Source organism: Physeter macrocephalus, chromosome 14 (genome assembly GCF_002837175.3).
Source record: "Physeter macrocephalus isolate SW-GA chromosome 14, ASM283717v5, whole genome shotgun sequence".
Classification (NCBI taxonomy): domain Eukaryota; kingdom Metazoa; phylum Chordata; class Mammalia; order Artiodactyla; family Physeteridae; genus Physeter; species Physeter macrocephalus.
Window position 1 is genome coordinate 6,319,256 of NC_041227.1, and position 14,338 is coordinate 6,333,593.

The 14,338-nt window shown below is 46.1% G+C and overlaps 1 protein-coding gene across 1 annotated transcript; it reads left to right on the forward strand.

The window, feature by feature from the left end:
• Positions 1-244: 244 nt before the first annotated feature.
• Positions 245-8,590, forward strand: CBLN4 (cerebellin 4 precursor). The gene is made up of 3 exons (XM_007117873.2): positions 245-1,823; positions 4,787-4,903; positions 7,286-8,590. Exons 1-3 carry the CDS (start codon positions 1,533-1,535, stop codon positions 7,481-7,483), a joined length of 606 nt encoding a protein of 201 aa, XP_007117935.2. The 5' UTR covers positions 245-1,532; the 3' UTR covers positions 7,484-8,590.
• The last annotated feature ends 5,748 nt before the right edge of the window (positions 8,591-14,338 follow it).

Consider the following 14,338-nt stretch of genomic DNA (forward strand, 5'->3'; position numbering starts at 1 on the left):
AGGGGGTTGGCTTTTTTTTAGGGGGAAGGTTCCAGAGGACTGATTCTTGCTGAGTTAACTCCCTCTCTCTTTTTCTGGCCTTGCCTGGGGTGGATTCGCGGTGTGGGTGGGAAGGCGCGCCCTGAAGCTTTTGAGGCTCCTCTTCCCGGAGCGGAAGGCCTCAGGCACCTCCTCCCAGCGGCCCCCAGTGGCTTTGGTCCGTGCCAAGGCTACCCGGAGCTCGCCAGGCCCCAGGGCTTGGGGAGGCAGGCTCTGGGCCAGGCGCGGTCGGGACGGCGGCGTGGGTCCCTAGGTGCCAAGCAGCGCGCCGCGCGAGGCCGCTGCCGCCCATCCAGCTTCGCAGCCGGGGCTGGCAGCGCCGCGCTCCGCCCGGAGGGCGCTCGGCGGCGGAGTCCGGTGCTCGGGAGGGCCGAGGGGAGCCTCAGCCCCCTCCGCCGGCCCAGACCGAGGAGGGAGGGAGCGAGCAGGCGCGGAGCTGGGCCAGGCGCAGGGCGGTGGGCGCCTCTCCCTGGGTACAGTCTCCCTGCTGCGCGCTCCCCGGGGCTGGGTGGCCTCAGACCTTGGCAGCCAGCAGTGCTGTGCGCCCCGCTTGCCCCGGGGTGCGTTAAGCGCCAGGCAGGAGCTGCTCAGCTGGGGTCACCGGACTCCTTCTTCCCCTTTCCCGGGAGCCGGCGGGTTGAGCTAGAAGCCAACCCCAGCCGGACGTGCGCTCCTATAAATAGCGCGCGTGTGCCCGCCTCGCGCTCTTCCGGCTGCGCGAGGACAGAGAAAGTTGTGCGCAGGGACTCCGGGCGTGCGGCCGAGGCAGGAGAGGACCCCGCCGGCCGAGCCGCCCTGCACCTGAGAACTGCCCCCGCGAATTCGTGCTTTCCGTGCTGGGGACCCGGCTAGCCAACGCGCAGCTGCCGACTTCCGAGAGACACCAAGCTTTGGGGACTTTCTGGCTAAGCGAAGCTGAGCGTCGCTAGAGACCTGGCCGCGAGAGCACGGACAGCCTCGCGTTCTTCCCAATCCGGGAAACCCCTTCTGCTTCTGTAGTTCGTCCCTGCCGCGAGCCAGACGCGTACTGGACCGACACGGCACCGCTCGGCATCCGCCGTCCCCGTGGCTTCTCCGAGTCCCCTTCGTTTTTCCTGCTTCGTGGTTCCCCCGGGGGTGCTTGGGTTTGGGGTGAGAATTTGTCATTTTCCTCTCTGAGGTGTGAATGTAAGGGTTTGGTGACTTTTAGATGTCCAGGAACAAGGGTGGGTGCAGGGGCCCCAGGCAGGGCTGATTCTCGGGCGGAGGAGGGTGGGGTGCAGGGGGTTCTGCATGAGCTCCTTAAAGGACGGAGGGAGCAGAGCCAGCGAGAGAGCGCGAGGGGAGACTCTGACTTCAAACCACAGGCTTGGAAGCGCGCGCGCCGCCGCCGCCGCCGCCGTTCCCGCAGCGCTGTCGGTCTAGCCGCGGGCATCTTCCCGAGCTCCGGGCTCCCGGGGCAGGAGGCGACGCGGGCCGGCGGGAGCGCCTGCCGGCTGCCCACGAGGCTCACCATGGGCTCCGGGGCCCGGGCGCTGTCCGTGGTGCCGGCCGTGCTGCTGGCCCTCGCTCTGCCCGGGCTGCCTGTCTGGGCGCAGAACGACACGGAGCCCATCGTGCTGGAAGGCAAGTGCCTCGTGGTGTGCGACTCGAACCCGGCCACGGACTCCAAGGGCTCCTCCTCCTCCCCTCTGGGCATCTCGGTCCGGGCGGCCAACTCCAAGGTCGCCTTCTCGGCCGTGCGGAGCACCAACCACGAGCCGTCGGAGATGAGCAACAAGACGCGCATCATTTACTTCGATCAGGTCAGCCCCCGAGGCGTGCGGGCTGTCAGGAGTCTGCGGGCGCGGGGGGCGACGTCCAGGCGGCTCAGGCCCGGGCTGAGCTGCTCTGACTGCGGTTTGGGGGATCGTTTCGGCACTCGCCTCCCCAAAGGTCTTGGTCCGAAACTTCTGATGTCTCTCCCGCCACCGCCGCGCCCCCCATTCCCTCTTGGCCTCCGGAAGAGCTGCTGGGGTGGTGGGAGGGAGGCCGGGGGTGCAGAGCCGGGCGTCGAGAGCTCAGCACAAGTTTGACAGCAACAGGTCCGTAGGAGCTGTGGCAGGATCCTGGTCCCCGGACCTCGAAATCTCTTGGCCAGAGCTTGGCCCCCCGGCTCAGACTCCTCTGCGGGTGCCGCCGAGGCCATTCTCGGGCACAGTACTCTCTCTGATGCTGGATAAATGATTTGTTTCTCCCAGGTGGAGAAGCGTGTCCCCAGAGAGAGCTCCGGGGGCTCCCCAAAGAGATCTCTGCAGAGATCTCGCGGGTGGCTGGAGAGTGTGGGAAGCTGTGGCCCCGGTCTCATCCCGCCCACCTTTCCGCCGCCGGGATCCCCATATACATTGCAGGTACCGCTGCAGCGGAAAGCCCTTCTCTGCTACTTGGAGAAAAGTTGAGAGAAGGAGAGGAAAAGGAATCGGGCAGCTGCACTGAGCTCCCGTAGGGAAGCGCTGGGGAGCCGTTCTCCCTTCCCCTGCTCCGGTCCTTCCAGAGACATGCAAATTAGTGGGGAAAGACAGACTTGGGGGCTGAGGGATAGGGGGTGGGGGAGGAACTGATGAAAGCTGTGGCTTTTTTTTTTTTTTTTTTTTTTTTTTTTTACCGATCTGGAGCTCTGGGATTTGGCTGATGAGAAACCCCAAGATATCAGCTTAGCAAGGAGTCTTAAAACTGAAATCAGACGCCAGGGGTATCATTTCAATGTCAACAGCGCCCAGAGTCTTTTAAATTCCAAAGTGGTATGTGTAGTTCACAGCTGTGTGCTGCATGGGCAGGGGCACAGGTTAAGTGGTGCTGCAGGACGTGCCAGGGAAGGGATGAGGTGACATTTCTATTCCTTACTTAATTGTTCCTAAGTAATATACTCTCCAGCTGGCCAAAGACAGAGAATGCCTCTCTGGGGCTTCCTGTTGAATAGCCATCATTTTAAAAGAATTAAGCAGCCCCTTTGGGGCTTTGGTGCAGTATTTTCCATCTTGATGGAAATGAAGTCTAGCACGACCCCTGGTTTGTATGTCAGTGCATTAATTAAATACTGCGGACATTGCACTATCGTCTGTACAGTGCATTCTTTTCAGTGACCTTTCTGTCAGTTAGAAGAGGAGAAGGGTTTGTTCTTCTGTTCCGGGTGCCCATGCATCTTAGAGACAACGAGACAGGTTTAGTTATAAATCTCGATGTGCCTGGATGCTCTAAGTACAATGTAGAGTCAACATCCAGCCTTATGTGTAGTCAGCGCTAATCAACCAGTTCCGTTATTGCTAATGAATTATGCTACTCGTATCTGACTCAGGAAGTCCCTGCTAAGTACCTCAAATTATTTTAAATGTGCTTAAACAAATCTTTGTAAAATCTCTGTGAGGAATTATTGCATAGCTTGTGATTTGTTGTTGAAAGACCATTGATCATCGGGTCAGAGAAAGAAATCTGATGCTTACTTGGAAAAAGGTGTAATCTCAGAATAAAATGATACACAAACATACATTTTAATTTGGGGGTTGAGCCTGGTACATCTACCTGACCATCACTATAATTCTGGTGCATTGCTCCCAGGCAATAGTATGTCTTTAGGGAATTATGCAAAGGGCTTAATATTAGCATGAATGGAGTGTTTACAAGAGATGGTAGCAGATTGCCATTGATATAGGGGAAATGTAGCTTTATAAGGACATCTGATTTTTTTGAATGCCACTTATAGATTTATTTCTTGGAGAGAAATGGAAGAAACCCTAGGTATATCCTGCCCTCCGCCCCTGCAGTACACACACACACATACATTCTCCTGCTCTTTTTCATAGGAAGGGTCATACCTATGTGACATTTAGCTTATGAGGTCACTTACTGAAATTCAGAGCTAATTTCATAACCAGTAGAATCAGGCCGAACATCTCGGAATACAGAGTGCACTGTTGTTTTCTTGGGAACCAGTGCTTTATTTCACTCTTCGTTTTTGCCCCTTGAACTTTAAATAAAGAGCAGTTGATTGATAAGGGAATGGATGATGGATAACACTGGGAGAAACACAAGAAGGCCACCTGTTTCACAGTCTCTACTCTTTGGCAGCCTGCGTCGTTGCCAAAATATTATAATTAAGGCCTGGATGGCATAGGAATGAAACAAATGGCCGTGGGGCTTAGCAGAGGTTTGGCGGAGCCTCAGAGGAGGGCTGGGCATTCAGCTCACTCCGTGTACCAACTGTTCGGTGTCATGGATTATGTCACACGGTGGAGGGAGTGTCCAGGCCTCTGTGTGGTGTGTCCGGGAATGACTGCAGAGAGCCCATGGATGCCAATTGGCTGGCTTGGACACGTCACCTCTGGACACTGTGAAGGCTCGTAGAGGGTGGACGCGTAAATATGTGGCAGAAGCCTTTTATTTGACTCTCAAGGTAAAGCTAATATTTATAAGCCTTCACATATTTCTAGATATTTCCAGAGCCATTGGGCCTTGCTGGAATTGAGGCATGACTACAAAGCTGTTACTTTATTTTTTCTTATACCATTTAAAAGACAGAAGAACCTTCCAATATACAAATCCATTTTCCAGGTCACTAAAGAAAAAAGGAATAGAACTCAATGTTTTATTTTCTATGGTTTTAAAAGTTAGTTTTCTTTCTTGAGAAAGAAAGAAAAAAGAAAGGAAAAGAAAAAGGAAGGAGGAAAACTTATTTTACTTACAGAAGAGAATATTGTAATAATTGACTGTTGTTTATTCTTTTTATTTGTAGATCCTAGTAAATGTGGGTAATTTTTTCACCCTGGAGTCTGTCTTTGTAGCACCAAGGAAAGGAATTTACAGTTTCAGTTTTCACGTAATTAAAGTCTACCAGAGCCAAACAATCCAGGTATGTCTTTCGACCTGTTCTCCCTGTACCCTCAAACGACAGTGTTTATCAGCAGTGGGTTATGTATTTAAGTATTTATCCAAAGATGTGTTTTCATTGTAAAAATAAACAGCCATCTTTATAGTAGTTTATTTTTAAAACACTTAATTTCCAATACCATCTATTAAGGTATGTGACAAGAAGCATATAGAAGAATAAGCAATTGAACTTATTACCTTAATAACAACGTCACTTAAAAAATATTGCTTAGTAAAACTTCAGTGACACAGATCTCTTTATCAGATCTTTTTTTTTTTTTTTTTTTTTTTTTTTTGTGGTATGCGGGCCTCCCTCTGCTGGGGCCTCTCCCGGTGCGGCAGGCCCAGCGGCCATGGCTCACGGGCCCAGCCGCTCCGCGGCATGTGGGATCCTCCCAGACCGGGGCGCGAACCCGGTTCCCCTGCATCGGCGGGCGGACGCGCAACCACTGCGCCACCAGGGAAGCCCTCTTTATCAGATCTTGATTGCTTTTAACGCATGTCCAAAAATTACCTGAATTTGTAAGAAAAAAACTAATAAGATTATCAGAGCTTTACAAGTAACTACTAAATAAATAAAACAAATTTGCTGTCATCTTAAAATTATGAGCTACAGTTAACGACTGAGAATAAATCTATGAAGGAACAATTATTCAATATACTTTTAAAGAAACAATGTGCTGTGCTTATCCTCTAAGTAGTTTCTCCTCAGTTACTCTGATGTTGGTGAATTCTTACCAACTGCAGTTTCACAGTTATTATATTTTGTGTTGTGCTTTCTAAGGAACGGGCTTGAATTTACACTCAAGGACAATGATGAAGCTAGTTCCTGTAGTATTCTAATATGCCAGCACCCAATAACACCAATACATGTCTACGGAATTCTAGGATAACTTTTTATCGTATGTTCAATGTTTGTATTGTATACTATGTCCATGTGAATGATAGATTACACACTTATCTACTCCTTTTACATATCCTAGTGAATGGCTAAATTGATAGGTCTCAGATTTAATTTATTCAATATTATTTTTAACATAAAAGGAATGAATATCTAGTAAACAAATTTACTTCCATGGAAAAGCTTTTCCCAAGCCCCAACATTTAGAAATTTTTGTAATGTTTAACACAGTACAATCAAAATTGTAGTATGGAGAGAAGGGAATACATTTGATTTGATTCTTTGCTAATTATCCATCATTAAAATCCTCAGTGGTAGTGGTGATTATTATTTTTAATACACATTTCTTATCAGGGAAAATAAAGAAATCACAACACACATATTCCATAATTTCAACTGATTTTTAGCACTCTGCATGTCTCAGCGGTACAGTAAACCTGCAACGATGTTAGTAGAACCTTGCTGTACCTGGGTTTCTCAGAGCAAAGGGCACTGGGGCTCTTTTTGCTAATGTACTGGGAAGCCACAGGCTCGCGTCATTGCTATTGCATACGAGAGGTAAATAAAGTATTCAATAGTAGGCTTAAGTTATGTGCTGAAGGGAAGCCAGTTGTCACATGGCTAGGTTGCTCTCCATGGATGGTATTCTTTTGTGAGCATTTGAGGACATTTCTATGGGAGAAATTAAAAAAAACTTTTTTTTAATTAAAAAAGATCAGCTCGGTAAGATCATACTAAGCCTAGCCACCACTATCTGCTAATTTGAAATGAAAGGGATATATTTACTGAACATCAGTTATTTTACCAGGTTGGTCATTTTAGACATTATTTTTTACCCCCCTGCCCCTCATAGATGCTTTGACTTCCTTTCTTTTTTTTTTTTTTGTTGCGGAGCACAGGCTCCGGACGCGCAGGCCCAGCGGCCATGGCTCACGGGCCCAGCCGCTCCGCGGCATGTGGGATCCTCCCAGACCGGGGCGCGAACCCGGTTCCCCTGCATCGGCAGGCGGACGCGCAACCACTGCGCCACCAGGGAAGCCCTTCCTTTCTTTTTTTTTCTTTCTCTCTTTCCTTCTTTCTTTTCTCCTTCCTTTCTTTTCTTTTCTTTTCTTTCTTTCTTTTTCTTTTCTTTTTTCCTTTGTTTCTTTCATCCTCAATATTAGTTTCAGGTGTACAACATAGTGAGTCAACATTTTTATAGATTATATTCCATTTAAAGCTATTATAAAATAATGTCTGTATTTCCCTGTGCTGTGCAATGTATCCTTGTAGCCTATTTATTTGATACATAGTGGTTTTTACTTCTTAATTCCCTACCCTATCTTCCTCTCCACTTCCCTCCCCTCACTGGTAACCCTAGTTGGTTCTCTGTAACTGTGAGTCTGTTTCTCTTTTGTTTTATTCATCCATTTGTTTTGACTTTAGAGAGAGATTTTCAGTGTTTTGTTTTTTTTTTCCTTGTAGGTTAACCTGATGTTAAATGGAAAACCAGTAATATCTGCCTTCGCTGGGGATAAAGACGTTACACGTGAGGCTGCCACGAATGGGGTTCTGCTCTACCTGGATAAAGAGGATAAAGTTTACCTAAAACTGGAGAAAGGTAACTTGGTCGGAGGCTGGCAGTATTCCACGTTCTCTGGCTTTCTGGTGTTCCCCCTATAGAATTTGATTTCTTCGTGATGTTCATCCAGGTGAGGGGCGGCCCACCCCTGAGTTCCTGGAAGATCATTTCCTCATCATCGGATTGATGTCTTTTCTTGGTTTCTCATGGGTGAATATGGATTCTCTGTAAGGATGCTAGGCCTGTCTGAAGCAGTACTGAGCTCCGCAGATTATTTTTGTGCCTGTGCGTTTCAGTGTACTTGGATCGGGACTCACAGCAGTTGATACCCATCTATGCTTAAGTGTAACAATTCAAAGGTGTCTGCAAGGTTTATTCTGAATTTAATTTCCTGGAATTACTGAATTCGTTGCAGATGTGGCATTTTATTTAGTCAGTTTTCAAAGACCGGCAACCGGGTCTGAGAATTAGAGAACTGTATAAAAGTTCTGACTTCAATCAACGATTTGTGTGATACTCTGCCAAAGAATTGTGTGCTGTGTTGATATACTGGTTTCACTTGTTTTTATTGCTTTGGAATTAGTTTTTTTGGTTTTCTTAACGTAACTGCTGGCTTTGTGTCTTCTCTACAAATAGGGTAATGGCTTGTCTGCAAATTTACTCTATGAGGTCACCATCAGGACTTCCCTTTAAAAAAAATGCTTCATAGTTGTATTTTAATTATATATGTGAAAGAGTCATATTTTCCAAATTATATTTTCTAATAGGAAGAATAGATCATAAATCTAACAAGGAAAAAGTTGCTTACCCGAATTCTAAGTGCTCAATCCTCAAACCTCTGCAAAACAGCTCTCCTCCGCGGGAAATCTTACACTTTATTTCTCACTTTAATTAACGTGATTGATAATAACCACTTTTTAAGAACCTAAGGGATGTTTTCTCCCTTAGACATGACCACTTTATTAACTGGAGATGGGATGCCCTTGTTTTTAATTATACCTATTTTTCAAACCTCCTGTTGTGTTTGAGGTATCATCTGGTTTTGCCTTAACTCCTTAAATTGTATAGATTTATCTGTTTAGTTAATACGAAATCCAAATAGCCCAAGCTAAACTTAGTGCAATACCTTATTTTGTCTTTTGTATAGGTCATATGAATTCATAAAATTATTTATGTCTCTGTTATAGAATAAAGGTTAATATATGTTAGTTGAATTGTTTTGTCCTTTCGGATTTGGAAATATATATTTTACATGATTTATTCTCTCTCTCTCACCAGCCCTTCCTCTCTCCCTTCCTCGCTCCTGTCCTTCCCACCTTTCTCTCATTTCTTTGTCTTGGAGTTTAAGAAAAGCTTTCTGAATTTTTAGAGAATGTACTCTGAATTGGCATAGGATATCTTTACTATGTTTAATTTGTCCAGATCCAGTGAGCCTGGCAAAAGATGATCAATGAATTTAGGAAACTCTCCTTTCAGAAGGACTTACTGTGAGGAATTTAAGTTTTCAAAGCTCCCCTAAAGCATCATGAAGGGCTCAGGGAAAGAATGAGTGGTGATGCGTATAAAGACCAATATTTTCAAACTAAAGACTTTGGGGGAAAGTTCTGCCCTTTTCTCAACATTAAAGGACAAACAGAAGATGGCCCATTTCTTTTTAGAAGGAACTATAATTATGGATGTCTCACGTGGAGATTTCCATGCTCAACTTCCTGGTTGGCTGTCAATGAAAACAATTTTGGGAGCCCCCCTTTTGCAGTTTGTGGCATCGAGGAAGCTGTTGCAGGATTCTGTGGGAGGGAACATGCAGGCAGGTCTTCCAGTAGAGCTGTGATTAATCACCAAGTCAAAATATTCCCTCATCGCGGGAAAACTCTCTGCTCCAAGAAGACGAAACTGAAGGAAATAAGGAGCTTAAACATAGGACCTCCCTGATTCCAAGTGCTTTTGGGAGCTCCTGGTGATCCCGGATTCTGTTAGAGCCTGATTATCTAGTTAAAATTTTGTTTTAATTCTTTCTTTTCTTTGTTTTTTTTTGGACTTAAGGCTGTTTTCCCCATTCTTTTTGGTTTCTAGAAACCTGGATAGCTGAATGTCTTCTTTTGGTTTTTACTTTTTTAGCAAGTTACTGTTTTGATTCTTAGAATAAACAGCTGCAACCAACATTGCTTAAATTATCCTTATAATGTGTTACGTGCTTTGCTAGGTACTGAGTTTATAGAAGTGGTTACATCTGCCCTTTTTAGACCTCCCTAGACGGCAAACACAGCTAGAATCTTCATAAGGAGCAATAGAGGTCGAAAAGTGTGGTTCTGCTTTGCCTTCTGACTGAGGGTACTGGGCTTTACCAATCTACCTTTACCATCTAAACCATCTGTCTCCAGAACGATGGTAATCCATTGGTCCCTCAGTTGGTTGACCTAATGACCAGAGAGAAGTAATGAAAACAAGGAGAGGTGACAGCATGTGATAGCTGTTCACATTCAGAGCTGTGGAGCTCAAGTTGAATTCCTGTGGTTTTCTTTGGTAGGGAGGGAGGTGGGGTTTCAGAAGTTGGTTTCTAAATAGGTTACTCTGTCCCCTCTAATACAGGCCTACCTTTAATCTGGGTTTCAAATGGCATAGAATCAAAATTTTTTTTTTTTTTTTTTTTTTTTTTTTGTGTCTTTTGGTTTTCTCTGACCTTTCTCGGAAAACAACTTCTCTGTGAATTTGATCCTGAAGTTCTCCTATGTCATCTCAAACTAAGAAGATGTGTAAGAATCACCGGGGGAATCTTGATAAAATGTAGATTCTAGCGCAGTAGGTCTGGAATGGGACCCGAGCGTGTGCCTTTTTAACAAGCCCCCAGATGGTGTCCGTGTTGCTCGCTTGGGTATCACACTTTGAACGGCAAGACCTTCCATCACACAGTGTGGTCTGTGGACCAGTAGCGTCCATATCATGGGGGCTCGTTAGAAACCCAGGTGGGGTTTAGACTCACCCCAGACCTACTGAGTCAGAATCTATATCTTTAACACCATCTTCCGCCCCTCCCATCCCCATGGTTCTTAGGCACGGTCCAGTTTACGAAGCTCTGTCTGCAAGTAAAACCCACAGACTACCTGCGTCGGAATCACCTGCTAGGCTTCCGACAGGTGTAACAAATCCCCCAGATGATTCTTACTACCTCAGTACCTCCCGGGGCAGGGCGTTTTCTTTGCAGTGACCCCGGAGTCCAAGTTCTCTCATTATCCTCCTTATTTTAAACTCGGGGAGCCCAAGGCAGTGAACACGAGGCCTTCATGCAGGTAAGCATGAGACTCTCGCTCTGTGATGAGAAAAGGCTGGAGGGAGTGTTGCCGTTTTGTGCAGAGGAAGGGCTACAGGAAGACCTCACCTCCAGGAAAGACGGGAGAGACCTGGTGTGAAGACAAAGGTAGGTCACCCACAGAAAGTGGCGCCTTGTGAAGAAAGAAAACCCTTAGTGACAGTCCTTGTTTTGTCAGCATTTGTTCTGAAATAAAGATGTAGTGACATCTTGCTTTTCTTTGTGACTGAAGTGATCCTTCTCCAGGGATTGTAGGGTCTCTGTCTAAGTATACTTGGCATTTGGCTTCAGAAGACATTGTTCAACTTAATAAAGTGTGTGAGTGTGTGTGTGTGTGTGTGTGAGAGAGAGAGAGAGAGAGAGAGAGAGAGAGAGAGAGAATGGGAGAATATATTCAGAAGGATCCATGATGCCAGCAATTTCCAGTAGACTAGAAAGTACGTTTAAAATTCATTCAAGGGAAGAAGGCTTTCTCAACAATTTTTGGGTCCAATTGGTGATATTTATAATGAGAAAATATGTTGTCATAGGTACTGAACTAAGGAAGTCTTTATTTCCCATGGAGTTACCTTGAGAACATAAATTTTGACCCTCTGACTTTCCAGGAACTGGAATTTTTGTTGGAACCTCAGAGGGCATCTGAGGTTCTAGTTCCCTGGGAGGATGAGGAACTCTGACAAATACCTGTTGTGGCTGAGAGTTAAGGGTAGAGAAATGGACTTTGCGTCTCTCCTGTTGGTTTTTTCCTGTTGTTGTTGTGGGGTTTTTTTTTGTTTGTTTGCTTGTTTTGGTTTGTTGTGTTGTCATGTTTCAGCTTGGATGTCAAGGTACAATCAATAAAGGGAAGAAAATGCAGGGAAATTAATACAGGCTGAGTCGCTATTTTCGCATTACTTTTTTTTCTTCAGGACAGGAGGAAAACATGGCTTAAAATGACCTGTCTATCCAGTGGTTTTCTTTCCTAGCCTTCCAGAGAGAAGGGAGTTAAACAAGCAAGAGCAGGCCTGGGGCCCATCTCCGGGGGCGGGGGAGTACCCTGACCAGGCGTTCAGTGAGGCTGAAGATCATTAAGTTGGAAACAGGTTCTGGTGGGTGTGGAAATGTCTGTCCCGCGGCAAGGGTAAGGCTTTATCATCCTGGTAAGGGCGTCACCACCCAGGAAAGAGGGCTGCTACCATTGGCCAAGGAATTTAAGGAATGCATCTCCACTGAGTACTCAGGTCAGAAAATACCTCTAGCCCGAGCGGAGTACTACAACAAAAGTTTTTCTTTATTTTATACTCTGTAGCCCACTGTTTCGACTGGACAGTTATCCTGTTTAGCCAACAAACAATGGCCAATCTGCGTGATTCCACTCTCAGGATGGGGTTAGGGGGATTCGATCATGTTCCGTGTTTACGCAAATGGACCCAGCTTCCTTTGTCAGTTGTGTACGGCTGTTTTCTTCTCAGTTCCTTTGCTATTTGGAAACACATGTGCAGTCATGAGTGCTTCATTTAAAATAGCTTGGCTTTCACTTTGAGTGTGAACATTTTTTTAACTCAGTGAAAAGGTGTCATTGCTTTTTGCCCGCCACATAAAAAAACAGAGCAACTCCAGGCATAAGAAGCATTTGGTCAAAGAGGTAATGTACAAGGATTAAAAACAAATTCAACCAAAACCTGAGAAAAAGCGAATGATAAAATTTCACTGCTCTCTGACCTGACAGTCAAATGGAAAGGAGTAAAATCGATCCTGGTTTCCGTTCAAGTGTTGTGTTTTTCCTTCTCTCTCTCTCTCTCTCTCTCTCGCTCTCTCTCGCTCTCTCTCGCTCTCTCTCGCTCTCTCTCTCTCTCTCTGTGTGTTGAGGCCAGTTCTCTGCAGGTAAAATGATGCTGTTTCATAAGCAAAGATCTCAACTCTCCTTCATTAGCGTGACTTTATGAACCACAAGCAGTGTCGGAAAGTGTGCTAGGTTCTGCCCTTCCGTTTCTTGGCTAGCCTGATTGGAGGAATAATGCTGCTGGAATAGTCTGGTAACCACTCTCGGGGCACAGGAACAGCCCACATTATTTCAGTAATTCAAGGAAGCTGTTTCCGGGCTTGGAAGGAAGCCACGTCCAGCTCTCTCTCCTCAGGACAGGAGGCCTCTGGAGGCTTCAAGATTTAGGAACAACTTCAGAAGCACCTGGGGCTGGTCTCTGGGGAGCTGGGACTTTGCAGTATTTTCTAAGTATCCATAAAGGGGACTATGGAATCTGTAAGAGCCATTAAAAAGTCCTAGTTTGCAGGATTGCCTTTTCTCTGATTGAATTGGTTGTTTAAAAACTAAAGAAAAAATACCAAGTCCTCCTTTACTACCAGAAGTTGGCACAATGCCATGGTCGAGGTTGGCAAGAATCACAACGTCATCCATGATTTTCTGGGAGTTGGAGGCCAAGTTTGTTGGGAAGGAAATAAGGCAGGAGCCTTCTCTTGGGGTTTGGGCACATCCATTATTTACTGAATAAACAATCACACACTTACTGTGCACCTACTGCGTGCCCCATGCTCTGTAAACTTTACCATTCCTACAAGTTGCAAACCTCTTTGTGAATGCTGCTTCACTTTCTGGGTGGAAATCCTGCAATCTGGAAAGCAGAGTGTGGTGTTAGTGTTTACTGAGCCCAACAGTCTGGGAGTTTTGAAACAGCAGCCTGCTGTAAGTGACCAGCTCGTTACTTTCACCATAAATGTTCTTTCAAGGTCAAGCCTTGTTAAAATGATGAATGATACAGGACTGCCACGTCCAGTTGTGAAGGTTGTACACTGCACTATTCCAGGGGTGTGCCATGTCTGTCATAGACATCATAGAATTATTTGTTTATTTCTGTAATTTTCTAGCAGAAGGCAGTAAACAGTATTCTGACAAGCATATTATGACAACCTTCTGATGGAAGTATCTTTAGTAAAAAATTCCTTTTCCTACTTTGCACAAAAGTGCCTCAAAGGTTAGTGGTAGCCTGAAGAGAAGAGAGAGGTTTGCGTTCCTAAATCCTGCCTATCACGTCTTGTTTCTAAAGAATATCTTTGGTTATGAGAAGATGGGGCATGGGGCCTGCATACTACTGGGTCTGTGTTAGATGGCTCAGCGCCCTTCAACACTCACCTGTTTAGAGCTCAGGTGTCTGGTCCAATTCAGTCTGTGAAACGTCCCCATTGACCCTGGAGCTGGAAGGTTAAGGAAACTTTCTCCCTAAGAGTCGGCCCGCTTCTTGTGAACCAGTAAATACGGCTTCCTGCAAAGCTTTGTGGGTTGAACATAAAGCTATACATTTATGTTTTCAAGGAAGACAGTTCTTTAAAAATCTTCTGTAACTCAACTGTATTTCTGCCTCTAAGACCCCCCGCCCATTTCTAAGCTTTGAGACTCACGGCCATGCTTCCCGCCATGTGCACGCCCATCTAGTCTTCCTGCTGAGTCTGGGCTCCCAGAACTGACGTGATGAGGGGTTAAGTCACCTTGAGAAGCTGCCTTTCCAAAACCAGTTCCTGTGGTGCATCCGAAAGGACTTCCTTGTAGTCCAAAGGGAACCTAATTTCTGGAAGAATCTGGCTCATGCTAGGCTGGGGAGAGTTAGCTTTGTCTTCCCCAGCGGATGTTCGGTCTCTGTCACTTGGATGAAACTGC

Coding starts and splice junctions, on each gene's coding strand:
- CBLN4 (XM_007117873.2), top strand. CDS start 1,533: ATGGGCTCCGGGGCCCGGGCGCTGTCCGTGGTGCCGGCCGTGCTGCTG. Junction 1,824..4,786: donor GCATCATTTACTTCGATCAG/GTCAGCCCCCGA, acceptor TTTTATTTGTAG/ATCCTAGTAAATGTGGGTAA. Junction 4,904..7,285: donor ACCAGAGCCAAACAATCCAG/GTATGTCTTTCG, acceptor TTTTCCTTGTAG/GTTAACCTGATGTTAAATGG.